The following is a 17,195-nucleotide window of genomic DNA, read 5'->3' on the forward strand; positions in this document are numbered from 1 at the left end:
TATAATTGCTTGGATATTGGTGCCATCCATTGGGAGGAGCAGAAGAAATTAGGAATTGGTGGTTTGGGGTTTATGTATGTTAGAATGGAAGTATTGGTTGGTTATTCAAGTTAAGATATCCATTATAGTTAGTAGATATAGGGGTAGGTGCTACAACATAAAAATTAGTGAACATATAATAATTTCAAAGCAACATAGAGTTATTTTTTTCCAGTCATGTGAAGTTTAAAAAAGTGTTTCCTCATTGATTAACAGTTTTTCTCTAAGCACTGTTTCAGAGGTCCAATTTCCTTCCTTCTTGGAGTTCTACCTTCTTCATTATGTGGTTTCCAAGGTTGAGCTCAGCTGCATGAAGCCAGCGAAAAGGAATTGAGTATGGAAAAGTCACATCCATTTCATAACCAACCTTAATACATCAGCTTTATTCACGTTCCATTAGTGGTAACTAGTCACATGGCTTCACCTATATATAAGGAGATTTGAGAAATAAGATCCCTAGATGGGCAGCTTCCTAGAAACTACTTGATAAAATAGAAGGGAGAATACAGTTGTTAGACAGTTAGCTGTATCTATGTGGATTTTTAAAGCATTAGCATGTAAATGATAAGTGAAAGCTTAGGAATGAATGAGATGACCTAGGAAATGTTAAAGAGTGAGAAAGAAAGATTGTTGAGGATAAAATCCTGGGGGAATGATGGCTTAAAGACGGAAAGAGTAGGTGAAGAGAAGCGCATATAGAGCATTAAGGAAAAAAACCTTAGTGTATAATATTTGGAAACTGGGGAAATGTTCAAAGGCAATTTAGTCAGCATCAAATATGCGATAAAGTAATATAAAATAGTATGGACTGCATTAGGAAGGCTTTTGGTAGCTTACGTGAGCAGTTTCATGGAGAGAATAGAAGCCACAGTTGAGGAGAGCTCTGCTCAGAGGTCAGTCTTTTTTTCTAGGATTTAAGCAGCGGTTCTTTCTGTCTCAGAAAAGAGACCAGAAAAGTTCTCTAAGTTTTATACACTTAGAAATTATGGAGGACCACAGAGAACTTTTGTTTATGTGTATTACCTTTATTGATATATACTGTATTAAAATTTAAAACAAAAAAATTAAAAATATTTATTCCTTAAAAAATAACACAACCTTTTTCATGTTAGTATAAATAACATGCTATGAAACGACTACTATTCTCCAAGATGAGAACTTAATGAAGAAGAGTGACGTTGTTTTACATTTTTGCAAAACACATTAATTTATGGCTTAGTAGACTACAACTCAATTCTTATATCTACTTCTGTGTTTATTCTCTTGTAATAAGTTGTTTTGATTAAATTTATTAAGAAAATAGAGTTTTACACAGATCTCTGAAAGGCTTACAAGAACCCTGAGGAATCTTTAGAATACATTTTAATTATTGAACTATGTAGGATTAAATATATGGAGAGAATAGTTTTGACTGTGCTTTCTTTATAATAATTTTTTTAGAGAGAGAGAGTAGGGGACGGGCAGGGAGAGAAACAGTCTTAAAAGGCTTGATCTCAGGGTTTTAAGATAGAGTTCTGTATTGGGCTGCCTGCTAAGGATGGAGTCTCTTAAGATGAACATAAAATGACCTGAGTTGAAATAAAGAGTTGGAGGTTTAAATGACTGAGTCATCCAGGTGCCATTAGCTTTGTTTATGTTTAAATGTTGATAAATAGGATATAAGGAGGGGTAAAGTTAGAGATAGAAGTGGTAAAGTGAGATTTTTGAAGGTCCTAACTGACATAAAAGAATTAGGTTTAGAAAGGAGGGAGGAGCCTCTCAGCATTTTTCACTGAGTAGGTTCCTAGGACATACTAAGGCTTGAATATTGTTACTTGTTATTACTCGGCCAGGAAGGAGGCAGGTGGGCCCGAATGTGATTTAGTTTGGAGACAAGGTGCTAGGAAATGGAGAGTTCCTAACTGGTGAATTATATGTGTGTGCACACATGTATATGTGGGAGACAGTTACATCCTGAGAGTAAGGAAGGAGATGGGTAGGGAGGGAATTTAAAGAGGGTAGGTAAGTTTTGAAGTAACTAGAGAGAATTGAATAAAGAGCTGAAGAGGTAAAACATGGAAGGATTGCTGCAAATGCAGTATAATTCTAGAAATTCTTGTTACAGAAAGATATCCATTAACAATCTGAAAAATACATTTTAAAACAGAAAGCCCCCTATTCTATCCTAGGTAACTTCCTAGGTGACTCTTTAGGCTATCTTGATGAAGTGTAACAGGCAAATCAGCTGCTTGCTTTCTCTCATTCTCCCTCTCTCTCTCTCATGCTCTCTCGCGCACACTCTCTCCCTCAAATAAATAAATAAAATAGTTTTTAAAAACTCTTTTTAAAGGACCAATTTATTTGGCAAATGTCAAATAAATTTTGTGCTTTTTTGAATCTTTAAAAGCATTGTTTTATGTTAGAAAGGATTAAAACTTTTACCTTGTATCGTGGAAGGTTTTTTTTTATAATTATATACATATTTATTAGTAAATAGGCATGAAATTGTTGTTTGACATAAGCTATCCACAGAGAGAAACCATCCTGTTTCAAAGAAGAGAAACCAGCTTGAATTATTCTTACTTAGTTTACAAGTTCCATCAGTATCTGTTGGTCTGCATTTGTGCTGCCTAAGCTCACCCTTTATTCTAGACTCTTTGTGGCTTTTCTAACAGCCCTCTTTCATATATATTTTACATTTTTGCCATGTAGGTCTATCACAGTTCTGCAGCCCCAGGCGGGCATTCTCTGAACAGGGTCCGCTCCGCCTGATCAGGAGCGCCTCTTTCTTTGCAGGTTTGCGATGTGCTGTGTGGGTAGACTAGTTGGTGTGCTCCAGTGGCTAGAATCTGTAGTTAAGCCGTGGAAACAAGAGAGTAGATAAATGTATTTGGGGAGGGTGTAGTTAAGAAAACATTACTTAGCAAGTGTAAGAACTGAATTCCTGTCTACTGAGTATGTTCTTCAACATTTCCAGAAATTTTCATTTATCAGTAGAATTGATATTTTCATGAAATTTCAGTTTGTTACTTATTTCATTATGTAATAACTTAACTTTAGAATCCTAACCCAAATTTTAGTATGAACATTATTTCTTTAAATACCAGCTAGAATTTCTCATGGGACACTCTCTTGTTTCCATGGCTAAGTAGAGTTTGTACTTAGTTCACCAATTGAAGAAAATATCCTATCTTATTATTTTAAAATTTCTGATCTATGTTATTTCATAAGAATGATTTCTTTTGGAGCTAAGATTTAGATGAACAAGCACCATTATATTGATCCGTAAAAGTCATATGTGAGTATGTTTGTTTATATCATTTAACTTATGATTGTAGAGTATGTTTATGCCTCTGTATCCAGGGAGTTATATCTAACTTATTGTTTTAATTAATATTTATTTTTCTTACAAATGTGAGATTGGAACAATACATATTTATTAGAGAAAATTTGAAAAATGGGCAAAAAGTATGTATTAGCCATTTGAGTCATCTAGAATTAACCTTTCTAAAAAATAATTTAATTGGCATCATACTGTTCAAACTGTTTTCTTAAAATTTTTATTGTGAAGAGTTTTTAAACCTATGTTATTGACAGAATAGTAAAGTGAACCATCATATACCCGTTATTTACTTCCAGGAATCATTCTTACTGTTTAATAGCATGCTTTTTAGTCATTTAGTAATGTATTTTGAGTGTCTTCCTTTTAGCCATCCCTTGCTTCTTTAGATATTATATTTTCACATTATATGTCAATCTTCACATAGCTCTCAAAGCTTGTTCAACTGAGTAATAGCTCTTGGTGTTGGGTTTGTGCCATGCTATTGAAAAAAATAAAGGAATGCAATGAGATGAGCATGATTTCATTTGCAATGTAACAGAAGAAACGTCACCCTGAATAGCATTATATGTTATAACTGACGATTTTGTCTTAATTCACAGTTCACAGCAACCCAATGGACATGCCTGGAAGAGACCTGAATGAGGACAGAGACAGTGGAATAGCACGCTCTGGTAATGTCAGGTTTATGTATTAATCTAGTTTTCTTATGAGATCACTGTTAGCCAACAATGATTTTTATTTTTTCCTTTATCATCCAATTTCATGTACAGTTTTTTAGTGTTGATGTTATTAGCCTTATAAGAGAATTATATCAACAGAGAGAAATAGTTCAAATTTAAAATTTTCATATTTACTGTTACATGTGCCTAGTGGAACATGGCCTAGATGAGTGCACATTGGCTTAGACTTAGCCAATACAAGAAAAAAATATTGCTCAAGAGACTGCTTAAATGGCACAGTTAAAAAAAAAAAAAGAAAAGAAAACCCCACACATTTGCTTATATCTGCTTACTCTTTTTAGTATATCTGCTTACTCTTAACTAGAGTTTTTAGTTGTCAGACTGTCTCTTGCCCAGAAAAGCCTAGGCATTTTGAACCAATGCCATTCATATTGCTTTCAAATATGGGCTCCCAAAATTTGTCTAACAAACCTTTATTGAAATGTGTGAGAGATTAAAAAAAAAAAAAAAAAAAGAAAAGCCCACATTTTACATTCAAGCAGAGAGTCTACAGAGGGAACAGTCAGGAAAATTGTCCTGCATCATGTGATATGTTCTCTGATAGAAATGTGGAGAGAGGTTTAGGGAAAGAAAACCTAACTTAGCTTGGGCCAGGAACAGGAGCCAGTAGTACTTTACACGGGATAATACTTGAGTTGTGTTTTAAGAAGTCAGTAGGAGTTATCCAGGTGAAAGCATGGAAGAAGGGCCTTCCAGTAAAAAGAAAACGTATTTCTTAGGACCCAGAGATAGCATAAACGAAAGGAGTATCTTAGGCTTGTATTATTGTTAGGTATGAGAAACTTTATCCACTGTGGTTTATCCATATGAATTGTCACATTATATGGCTCTGGTGTCTAAATTGTTTATAATTCATTTTTGAGTATTGATGGGAAGTCCCAATTTATCAGTATTGTAATCCATAGGTATGTATTAGAATAATAAGAGGTTTCAAAATAAAAGTTTCACATGCCTGAAATGTACTCCAAGACTGTCATGTAGTCTAGGGAAAGGCTGATGAAACTATTTGAAAAACAAAACAAAATGAAAAATTTAATACCTCGTTCTGATGGACAGTTAGAATTGAGAACCAGCTCTCTAATATGAAAAATCTTGATCTTTCGAATAATCTCACCCTTCTTTTCTAACTGAATTTTTTATTCTTGTTCTTAGGATAATCTAGTGTATATTTCTTTTATTACTTGTTGCTTCTATGTCATCTAGGGATTTAGTTTTCTCTTCTGTGACAGGAATCTAGTTATTATTTCAGATTTCAGAGATGATAAATTCATATCTATACTTCACTTTCTTTAGGTATAAATTGAAGGACCTGGCTGCATTGATCTGTAAGGCTTTTTTAAGCCATTAAATTCATATACTACTTTTAAATTAATTGTATATTTTCTTCTTTTTTCCAGTAGGGTTATTTTTAATACCAGAATTTGTTAACACATAGTTTTTCCAAATTTAGATTAACATTTGAGTTTTCATTGAAAATTATACCCATATGCTGAGTGCAGTAAGTCAGTCGGAGAAGGACAAGCAGTGTATGTTCTCATTCATTTGGGGAATATAAATAATAGTGAAAGGGAATATAAGGGAAGGGAGAAGAAATGTGTGGGAAATATCAGGAAGGGAGACAGAACATAAAGACTCCTAACTCTGGGAAACGAACTAGGGATGATGGAAGGGGAGGAGGGGGGGGGTGGGAGGGAATGGGTGACGGGCACTGAGGGGGACACTTGACGGGATGAGCACTGGGTGTTTTTCTGTATGTTGGTAAATTGAACACCAATAAAAATTAATTTATTAAAAAAAAGAAAAGAAAAGAAAATTATACCCAGGTTAGTTATACATATCTAGTCTTAGACTACAAAGTTTTACAGTAGTTACTTATAATACTGAGAAAAATGTGGTCTTTTTAAGGAAGTAGTTTAGAATTAATTCATTGATGTTAATTAATTGATATTAATGATAGTTGTATGGCACATAAAGCTCTTCCCTTTATTACTGAATTTGTTTTTGGTTTTTTTTTTTTTTTTTTTTTTTTTTATGATAGTCACAGAGAGAGAGAGAGAGAGAGAGAGAGACAGAGACACAGGCAGAGGGAGAAGCAGGCTCCATGCACCGGGAGCCCGATGTTGGATTCGATCCCGGGTCTCCAGGATCGCGCCCTGGGCCAAAGGCAGGCGCCAAACCGCTGCGCCACCCAGGGATCCCTATTACTGAATTTGTTAGCGAGAATTGAACAGATCTTCATAATGACAGTCTCTTAGTTCTCACTCCTGATGTCCAAAATCATGTTATACGTATCTTTTTATAGATGATAATAATGCTTCCCTGTTTTTGATTACATCACAAATTTTTGGTATATGGTTGTAATCAGGAAGATGGAAATATTGCCAAACAAAAGCAAACCCTTAATGTCTTTTCCTCTCTAGATCCAGTACAGAGAAGGAGAGGATTCCTAGTCTGAGGAAAAACAAAGGGTTGGGTTGTAAAGCTTTTGACACTCCAGGCAAGAAAGAGTTTCTGGAGAGAGGGGTTTTGGGAAGAGAATAATCCTCACAATTAGGGGATTGCAGCAATTATAATCATAATGGGTTCTAATGGAATGTGTCTGTCACCCCTTTAGAGTTCTCCAGAGAGCAATCTATAGGATTTTCTCTTTTTGGAGCTCAGTAGGTATAATCATGACTATTACTGAAAGTGATTAAACATTCAGAGGCTTGACTACCTATGCAGAAGCAATTCATGATTACAGTTTACCCTTCAATAACCCAGGGGTTGGGGCGCACACCTTCCCTCCCCCTGGGCAGTAAGAAAAATCTGTATGTAACTTTTGACTCCCTAAAAACTCAACTACTGATAGCCTACAGTTGACTGGAAGCCTTACTCATAGCAAGAACAGTTGATTAACATATATTTTATATATGAATTGTATACTGTATTTTTGCAATAAAATAAGCAAAAAATGTTAGGAAAATCATAAAGAAGATAAAATACTTTTACAATGCTATACTGTATTTATCAAAGAAAAACATATAAGTCGATCTGCACATTTCAAACTCTTGTTCAAGGGTCAGTGGTACTTTTATTCTTTTTATTGAAGTATAATTGTAAGTATAGTTGTTTACACACAGTGTTACATCTGTTTTAGATGTAAACATAGTGACTTGACAAATTCTATACCTTATGCTATGTGTTCCAGAAGTGTAGCTACTACCATCTACCACCATACAACACTTTTACAGTACCACTGACTCTTTTCTCTATACTGTCTTTTTTATCCCTGTGACTTACTCATTCCATAACTGGAAGCTTATATCTCCTGCTCCCCCTCACCCATTTTTGCCCTTCCCATCAAACTCTGTCCTCTTTGGTAACAGTTTGTTCTCTGTGTTAATGGATCTTTTTCTTTCTGTTGGTTTTGTTTTTTAGATTCCACATATAAGTGAAATTGTATGGTATTTGTCTTTCTCTGTCTGGCTTACTGTACTTGGCACCATATCCTTAGGTCCATCCATGTTGTCTCAGATGACAAGATCTCATTCTTTTATATGTTTGAATAATATTGTATACATCTTCCTTATTTGTTCATCTATCAGTAGACATTTCAGTTGCTTCCATTTCTTGCCTATTGTAAGTAATGCTGTAGTAAACTTAGGAGTACATTTATCTTTTTAGATGAGTGTTCTTGTTTTCTTTGAGTGAATAGCCAGTAGTGGAATTATTGGGTCATGTGATATTTCTGTTATAAGTTTTTGGAGGAACCTCCATACTATACTAATTTGCATAGTGGCTTTCCATAGTAGCTGTACTAGTTTGCATTCCCACCAACAGTGTGTGAGGGTTCCTTTCTCTTCATATCCTTCTCAATACTCTTTTTGTTTTTTTGATTCTGCCATTGTGACAGGTGTAAGATGTGCTTTTAAATGACATCTTTACATGACATTCAAACACTTATTTTCAAATATAGCTTCTGTTCTTAAAATATAGCTGTTGCATTAAAACGGAATCTCATCAGTCCAGCAACTGTACTACTGTTTACTCCAAGAATAAAGAAGTACTAATTCAGAGAGATACATGCACATTTATATAGTTTACAGTACATGTTTATAGCAGCATTATCTACAATAAGCAAATTATGGAAATAGCCCAAGTATCCATCAGCTGATGAGTGGGTCAAGATTTGGTATGTTTATATAATGGAATAGTACTCAGCCATAAAAAGAATGAAATCTTCCATTTGCAACAACATAGATAGAACCAGAGTATTAAGCTAATAAGCAAAATAAGACAGTGAGAGAAAGACAAACACCATATGATTTCACTCATGTGGAATTTAGGAAACAAAACAAATGAGCAAGGGGGAGAAAAGGGAGAGAAGCAAACCAAGAAACACACTCTTGAGAACTGATGATTACCAGAAGGGAGGTGGGTGGGTGGGATGGGTTAAATAGGCAATGGGGATTATTAAGGCATTCACTTGTTATGAGCAAGGGATGTTTTGTGAAAGCTCTGAATGACTATATTGTGCACCTGAAACTAATATTACACTGTATGTTAACTAACTGGAATTTAAAGACAAACTTAAAATTTTTTTTTAAAAAAACCTGAATCACATCATATATCTTTTAAAGACTAAGTGTTCAACTAAGCTAGGGGACAATCTCATGGCCAAAGAGATAATGCTTTGTTTCAAATTAGCCCTTTCTTCTGAAGTGGGGGTTGGGGTAAGAACATAAAAAGGGGAATGTCTACAAGTCTCTTGCCAATGCACTGTTAGTATATGATTTTTCTCCTCTGGGACTTTGCTCCAGCAATGATGTTAAGTTTTTAAATGAAAATTTTAGAAGCTCATGAAGCAAAATGGAAAATTTGAGTCACTACTGTTAAATTTCTTAAAAAGAAATTTATCTTGGGGTGCCTGGGTGGCTAAGTTGGTTAAGTGCCTGCCTTTGGCTCAGGTCAAGATCTCAGGGTTCTGGGATCAAGCCCTGCAGGGGGGCTCCCTGCTCTGTGAGAAGCCTCTTCTCTTTCTCCCTCTTCCGTCTCCCTCCCTCTTGCTCTCTCTCAAATAAAATCTTAAAAAAAGAAATTTATCTTTATGCTTAGTTATTGACATATTTTTAAATGCTTACATATACTTGCATTTATTTCGACTTGACAGCATCTCTCAGCAGTTTGCTTATTACGCCGTTTCCCTCTCCAAACTCCTCACTTACCCGAAGTTGTGCCAGCAGTTACCAGCGACGTTGGCGACGCAGCCAAACAACAAGTTTGGAGAATGGGGTATTTCCAAGATGGTAAGTTGGAACCTTCACTTTATAATAAAATTGAATAGTTCCCTTAAACACAATTCTGAATGATCTTTTTTAGAGCCTTGGGCTTGTATTTCTGTGTATTTTAAGTCTTGAAACTTTTTAAATGTGTTACATTTTAAAAATTACTGGTAGTTTTAGCCAATATTAGAAGTACAGTTCAGTGGCATTATAAGTACCTTCCCATTGTTATGCAACCCATCATCATTATGCATGTCCAGAACTTTTTTATCTCCCCAAACTGAAGCTATATCCATTAAACAGTAACTCTCCATTCCTCCCTACCCTTAGTTCCTGGCATTCACCATTCAAAAAATTTTTCTTTTGTCTCTCTGAATTTGACTACTCTAGAAACCTCATCTAGGTGGAATCCTACAATATTTGTCCTTTTACGTGTAGCTTATTTCATTTAGCAGGTCTTCAAGGTCCATCCATGTCATAGCATGTATCAGGATTTTATCCCTTTTTAGGGTTGAATGATACTCCATTTTATGTGTATGTCACATTTTGTTTTTCCACTTATCTGTTGATGGACATTTGGAGTGCTTTGACCTTTTGGCTTTTGCAAATAATGCTCATGTCTACATAGATATAAAAATACCCTGTTTGAGTTCCTCCTTTCAATTTTTTTGGGTATATACCCAGAAGTGGAATCGCTGAGTGATACGGTAATTTTGTGATTAAGTTTTTCAGGACATTCCAAACTGTTTTTTACAGTGGCTGTTTCATTTTTACATTCTTAACAGAAATGCACAAGAATTCTCATTTCTCCACCTTCTTTCCAACAGTAATTTTCTGGTTTATTTATTTTTTAAATTTTTTTATTTTTTATAATAGCCATCCTACTGGGTGTGAAGTATTGTCTCATTGTGCTTTTGGTTTGTATTTTCCGAATGGCTAGTGATACTATGTTTTTATGTGCTATTCGCCATGTGTCTGTACAAGTGTTTTGCCCATTTTTTAGATTTTTTTTTTGTTGTTGATGTAAAGGAGTTCCTTATATATTCGATGTATTAATCCTGTACCACATATGCTTGGCAGTATTTTTTCCCATTCCATGTGTGGCCTTTTCATTCTGTTGACAGTGTCCTTTGATACACAACAGTTTTTAATTTTATGTAGTCCAGTTTATCTCTTTTTTCTTTTGTTATCTGTACTTTTGGGTGTCATATCCAGGAAACCATTGCTAATAAATTCAATGTTTTTTCCTAAAAGTTTTATAGTTTTAGTTAACTCTTTTGTGCAGGTGTTTGATTATTTTACTGCATGTTTTGTTATTTCAATTTTTCATGTTTGTAATTAGGCAAGTTAATTCATTCTTGAAAGATTTTTTTTTTAAGTTTATGTTAAGCAATATAGATAATGAAGCTTCTTGTTCCTCTTTTACGTACTCCCTTTAGTCTTTGATTTTTTTTTTCTTCTTTTTTTAGTCTTTGATTTTTAAAACTTTACTTCTGGAATCAGAAGAAGAGATACAAGTAGATCATAGAACAGTGAATTCTAACAGACTCATCTGTAAATCTTAAAATTCAGACATTTTTAGATTAGTTATGATTTGGAGGTTATCTCTTTTTTTAGTGACTTCTAATTGAACAAAAATGTTCGCAATCTGACTCTGTTAAAATTTCTTATAGAAATGTGAGCATGAAGGAATAGCCAGTAGATTTCTCAAAGAGCTAAGAGTTGATACACTTTTTTAGATTTACTTGATAAAACAGAAAAAGATCTTTAATTAGTTTACATTTAATTAGCAAGGAGGTTAAATTGTGAATTTAATTATTTTTGTGTGTTTTTTTTTAATTTAAAAAAAACATTTATTTTTAAGGTCTATAGAAGAAAGCTTTAATCTGTCAGATGAAAGCTGTGGCCCTAACCCAGGAATTGTGAGGAAAAAGAAGATTGCAATTGGGGTAATCTTTTCATTATCCAAAGATGAAGATGAAAATAACAAATTTAATGAATTCTTTTTTTCACATTTTCCTCTCTTTGAAAGCCACATGAACAAACTAAAGAGTGCAATAGAACAGGTAAGCACAGTCATGTTGTGGATTTATGTCTTTTATTTTCCTCTGAGTCTTACTTAGTCTCCTAGTTTAATATCATGTTTATTCATTTGGCAGAAAAATTAACAGCCACAGTACAAGTACCCTGCAAAGTGTTCTGGAGATGGAAAATAGACTTCAGCTCTTTTTAAGGAGCTTACTACCTAATAAATTATATAAAGTCATTCATCCATTCGTTCAATAAATGTCTGAGGGCCTATAATGTGGCAAGCACTAATCTAGCAACTGAAGATAATATGCAAAAAGAGCGGCATTCTGGATATCATGAAACAGCAAATGACTAAATGAATATATAAGGTTGGGCAGCCCGGGTGGGCAGCGGTTTAGCGCCACCTTCCTCCCAGGGCCTGATCCTGGGGACCCGGGATCGAGTCCCACGTCAGGTTCCCTGCATGGAGCCTGCTTCTCCTTCCACCTGTGTCTCTGCCTCTCTCTCTGTCTCTCATGAATAAATTAATAAAATCTTAAAAAAAAAAAAAATATATATATATATATATATATATATATATATATATATGGTTGGTTTTTATTTTTGTTTTTTGAGAGAGAACAAGTATGCATGCCAAACAGGGAGGGGGCAAAGGGAGAAGGAGAGAGAGAATCTTAAGCAGGCTCCATGTCCAGTGTAGAGCCCGAACTAAGGCTCTGTCTCATGACCCTGAGGTCATTACCTCAGCCACAATCAAGAGTCAGACACTTAACCTATTAAGCCAACCAGGCGCCCCAAATACATGATTTTTGATTATAGTAAATGCTGTGGGGAAAAATAAAACAGATTTATAAGGAATGCTGAAGTTACTGCTAATATTTATTGTCTAGCCATGAAGGCTTCTGATAAAATGACGTTTGATACAGAATATGGAGGAAGTGAGCCACAACTATATGAGGGAAAAATTCTCCAGAATTTTTTAGGGGCTAAGACCTTGTGTTAGGAGTAACCCTGATGCTTGAGCAAAGTAAGGAAACCAAAGGGGCTGGGTTAGAAGTAACTTCAGATTATGTAAGGACTTTTAGGATACCATTGTAAGAGCACTAGCATTTACTCTTAAAGATGGGAAATCATTGGAGAGTTTCAAGCAGAGGAATGACATTATTTATGAGGATCAATCTTTCTGCTTGTGAAGAATAGATTTCTAGGGGCAAAGGTGGATGTTGTGGGAACCAATTAGGAGGCTGTGGTGTAGTGATTCAGTGAGAGATGGTGGCTACTCAAACCAACTTAGTGATGGAAGTGATGAGCAATGGTTAGATTGTGGATATGTTTTGAAAATAGAGCTAATGAGATTAGTTGATGGACTGAATTGGGGTGTATGAGAAAGAGAACAGTACAAGTAGGCTTGAAATTTTTCACTTGAGTACTAAGAAGGATAGAGTTGCCAGTACTGAAATGGGAAAGATTAAGATGGAATATGTTCGGTGGAGGAAAGTCTGGTGTTTGTTTGAAATGCCTCTTGGACATTGATAAGTGGGTTATGTGAGTCTAGAGTTTAGGGGAAAGGTCCAGATTAGGTAGTCATCAGCATATTGATGGTATTAGAGCCATGAAACTGAGAGAAGAAAGGAGAGGGGGATCCTTGGCTTGATTTGTGGAGCATTTCAGCAGTTAAAATTTGAAGAGTTAAGGAAGAACTGCAGAGGGAAATGAGATTTGGCCATTCAAGTAAAAGGAAAAACAAGATAGGATACTTTTTAAAGAGGAGCCAAGTGAAGGAAGCATTTTAAGATGGTAGGAGTGTTAAGTTGTGTCTCATGTTGGTGATAGTATATAAAATAAATTTATATACAAGAAAGAAAATTGTGAATATAAGATAGAACATAGAACAACTGAAAAAGGGGTGCATGTGTGGCTCAGTTGGTTAAGTGTCTGCCTTCTGCATAGATCATGATCCCAGAATCCTAGGATCGAACCTTGTCTTGGAGCAGGGGGCCGCCTTCTCCCTCTCTCACTCCTCCTGCTTATGCTTGCTCTCTCTCTGTGTCAAGGAAATAAGTAAAATCTTAAAAAAAAAAAAAAAAAAAAAGAAAAGAAAAGAAAAAAGATAAGCAAAGTTGTTCATAGGAAAGGAAAATGACTTCCTTTTGAGAAGATGTTTCATTTGGACTGCATCTTAAAGGGGTATATAGGATTTTTTAAAAACAAAGCTTTGAAAATTGGATATAGCAAGAAACTAGAAAAATTGATATACTTCCCACCCAAAAATAACTGTAACATTTTGCTGAAAGTGTTTCCAGGTCTTTTCCTTTGTATATTGTATTTTCACTTGATTGGAATTGTTTTGTGTCCATATTATTTTAATTATATGCCTATTTTAAAAAATTCATCATTGCAACATACAGATTTCTAGGGGCTTTGTAAATTGTTCTTAAATATATTTGAGAGGATTTCCTCAAATCAGGTAACAGTTTTCCTATTAGGTCATTTTTACATTTTCACTATTATAGCTACACTATAGTTAAGATCCTGGTGAATTTTCCATATTATTTTTTAGAAAAGATTCCCAGGAAGTTAAAATAATGAATCAGTGGGGTAAAATCTTAATCCCTTTGACAGTATATGGAAGGGAAAGGATACAAGAGGGGGGTAGTAGGTGGTATGGCTGGCAGAATTAATGGGAACCAGACCACAATGAATCTAGAATGCTTGCCAGAAGTTTTAAGTTTGTTGTTAAAACTGTCTCTGAATTGTGCTTTAGGAAGACTAATATACCAGTACATTTTTTAGAAGACAGTGGAATAGGAGGCTAGAGAGAGGAAGACCAATTTGAATGATCTAGAAAGCAGAGGATAAGTCAGCAGTGACTGAGGCGCATCCACCTCTAGAGAATACACTGATGTTTGTTATTCACATTAAATCCATCAGAGGACAAATAGATCATCAGCAATACGTTTTTACCAAACAAATGAGTGAAGGCCATTTTCACTTACTTTTTCAGAAGTTAGAACTTGTTGATGTTTTCTTCAGTTGGCTGCTGTTCCTTTTTGTAATCTGATGTCAAAGTCAATACACATAATGTTTAGCTGCCACTGAACTGACCTTTTGAGTTACAGGGAGAATTTTTTGAAATATTGTATAAGACTTGAAATATTCAGGCAATATAAAACTCATACTACTTTTTAAATGTTTTAATTCTTTGACATTTTATTTTATTTTATTTATTTTTTAAAAAGATTTTATTTATTCATGAGAGACACACACAGAGAGAGAGAGGCGGAGACACAGGCAGAGGGAGAAGCAGGCTCCATGCAGAGAGCCCGATGCGGGACTCGATTCTGGGATTCTAGGATCATGCACTGGGCCAAAGGCAGGCGCTAAACCACTGAGCCAGCCACCCAGGGATCCCCTCATCTTTGACATTTTATAACCTAAAAGCATACATTGCAGTACTTAGAGTTGTTTGGATATTTGTTCAATAAGTTTAACATCTCGTTTTTTATTGTAGCTGAAAGATAAAGCTTAATGAATACCTTTATATAAATAAATAGGACTTAATTTAAAAAGTTTTATAGCTGTTAATTAATGATGAAATATAGTAAATACCAGACCACCCAAAGAAGTTTTCTTTTAGGGCCAGTTTTCACAGTTATCACTTATTTGTTGTTTTTATTGTTGTTGTTTTAATCAAAATACATGGATTTTATTTCTGGGTGCCTTGGGAATTATTTTGAAGCGTGTGCTACCTTTTGAGACTTATACTCTAAATTTAAATTTTTACTGCTGGTAAAATTAAGAATAGGGTTTAATTCTAGCTAAAGAATATTCACTTTTTTAATAAATTGGGAATCTCAACAGTTTGTAAAAACAAAATAAGTTTCATTTTTACCGTATGAAGCTGTTGGATGTGCATGAACATGAATTCTGGCCTTAAAGTCTGACTTCTTATATGTATATTTAAAATATTTTTAATTACATAAGGAATACAGAAGTCCATTCTCTTTGAAAAAGTCTAAAAAACTACAAAGTTCTTTTTGACATTCATAATCCTAATCTTGATTCCCTTTTTTCTGCCTAAACCAAGGCCTCTCAACCTTGGCTAAATATGTTTTTAGGAAAGCAAATATTATTAATAACTTGAGATATCTTTCCTTAGAATCCTTATGTTTTAGATTTTTAAAAATGTTTACTTGACAAGGCTTACTTGACTTCATCTGTGAAATACTGGAGGAAGCCATGAGCTGTTATTACTGAGATATCATTGTATCTTGTTCTGTATGTGTAAAAAAAAAAAAAAAAGTTTTATGTAACCCAGAAACTCTCAACATCAGTTTATTTTTGTGTTGATATTGTCATTTGACAGTTACAGTAAGAGATTTAACATTTGAAAAATTTGGATTTTGTCATAATTGTTAATGATAAAAAATGCAAAAAAGAAAGCCACTATAAATATAATGTGCCACCTTTATATGATGGTAGAATGTTGTAGAAAAAAAAAGTGACTTTGTCTTTCACTTTTTTCTTCCATTTTTTTTTTTTTTGTCGGTGATCATTGTAAGAGTTAAACTATTTCTTTGCTTTCAAGGCTATGAAAATGAGCCGGAGATCAGCTGATGCCAGTCAGAGGAGTTTGGCATATAATCGAATAGTTGATGCCCTAAATGAATTCAGGTACACATTCTCCAGCTTTTCATGATTTAGACTTGTCTCCAGTGTGCACAGGAAGATTTATTTATTTTCTTTAGCTTTCTCTAATAAAATTTAATTCTTAAAATATCCTGTCCCAGGTCAAAAGAGGGTGTAATTCAGTAGACCACTTCTATGTTATTAAATATTGAATGTCCTAGGGACCCAGGCACATTTGGGATTCATCAGTGGTATGGTTTTTAGTACCAAACCATTACAGAAGCAAATATGACTAGAGGAGGTCTTGTTTCCCCAGAAACGTGCCTTATCCTCTCTCTTGGGCTCCTGGAGACTGGTTAAGTGCACTAATTAAGGTTTATTATTACCGGTAGTTTATGTATCTCATTTTTAGAAAAACGGGTTATGTATTTGTTTACTGACAACTGTGTGGTCACATATTGGGGCAGGGATCTTCCTGTTTGGTTTAAATGGATTATTATGTTTTGAAGTGAGAGCCTGCTTTAGCTTGTGCTGTTTGAGGATTATTACATTGAAACTTTAGGGATGTCATACACACATACACACATTCACACACATACCGACACACATACCTTTTGTTAATGGAGATAACTATGGAGTGGTGTATTTAGTAAATTTGACAGAGAAAACTCATGTATGTTTTCAACTTTGCTTATTTTTTATTTTTGTTTTTCTTATATTGTGTTAAAAGTAAACACAGTGAAAGTAAACCTGGTGTCTTTTTTACCTTCTCTAAAAACGAGATACGTCATTGCCTCAACAATAGTCTATGTAATTTTTGAAATTGAGTTATAGGTAAGCATTAAATGGAAATTGCTTGGTAAAGATAACCAATATGGAGTGTTCTGTCATGTTTTTAATTTATTTAAATTTAAAGAGTTTACTTTATAGCTGTTGTGTAATAGTCATCCACTGAACTCAATTATGGAGAAAGATGAAATTTACTGAAATTTACTAGTCCTTCATCTTTTATTTATAATTATTAGGATAAAAGGCATTAAAAGTAAGCTTAAAAATCTTCCATTTTTGTTCATTAAACTCATGTTTAGGGGAAATGTAAAGAAAAACAAATTAGAGAAAAATTTCAACCTATATTCTCTCTTTTTTTGTCTTGAAAGGGGGAAATAATTT

At 34.4% G+C, this 17,195-nt stretch overlaps 1 protein-coding gene across 6 annotated transcripts in view; it reads left to right on the forward strand.

Moving 5' to 3' along the window:
• Positions 1-17,195, forward strand: part of FNIP1 (folliculin interacting protein 1) — a 155,719-nt gene that overhangs the window by 102,654 nt on the left and 35,870 nt on the right. For 4 of the 6 annotated variants that reach the window (XM_041762090.1, XM_041762092.1, XM_041762095.1 and 1 more), the window contains 5 exons: positions 2,731-2,814; positions 3,961-4,032; positions 9,254-9,389; positions 11,230-11,431; positions 15,985-16,070. In XM_041762090.1, coding sequence (XP_041618024.1) covers positions 2,731-2,814; positions 3,961-4,032; positions 9,254-9,389; positions 11,230-11,431; positions 15,985-16,070 — 580 coding nt within the window. The remainder of the gene's footprint in view (positions 1-2,730; positions 2,815-3,960; positions 4,033-9,253; positions 9,390-11,229; positions 11,432-15,984; positions 16,071-17,195) is intronic. The other 2 variants (XM_041762093.1, XM_041762096.1) reach the window with 1 other exon arrangement.

This window comes from Vulpes lagopus, chromosome 7, assembly GCF_018345385.1.
Source record: "Vulpes lagopus strain Blue_001 chromosome 7, ASM1834538v1, whole genome shotgun sequence".
In the NCBI taxonomy this organism is placed as follows: Eukaryota; Metazoa; Chordata; class Mammalia; order Carnivora; family Canidae; genus Vulpes; species Vulpes lagopus.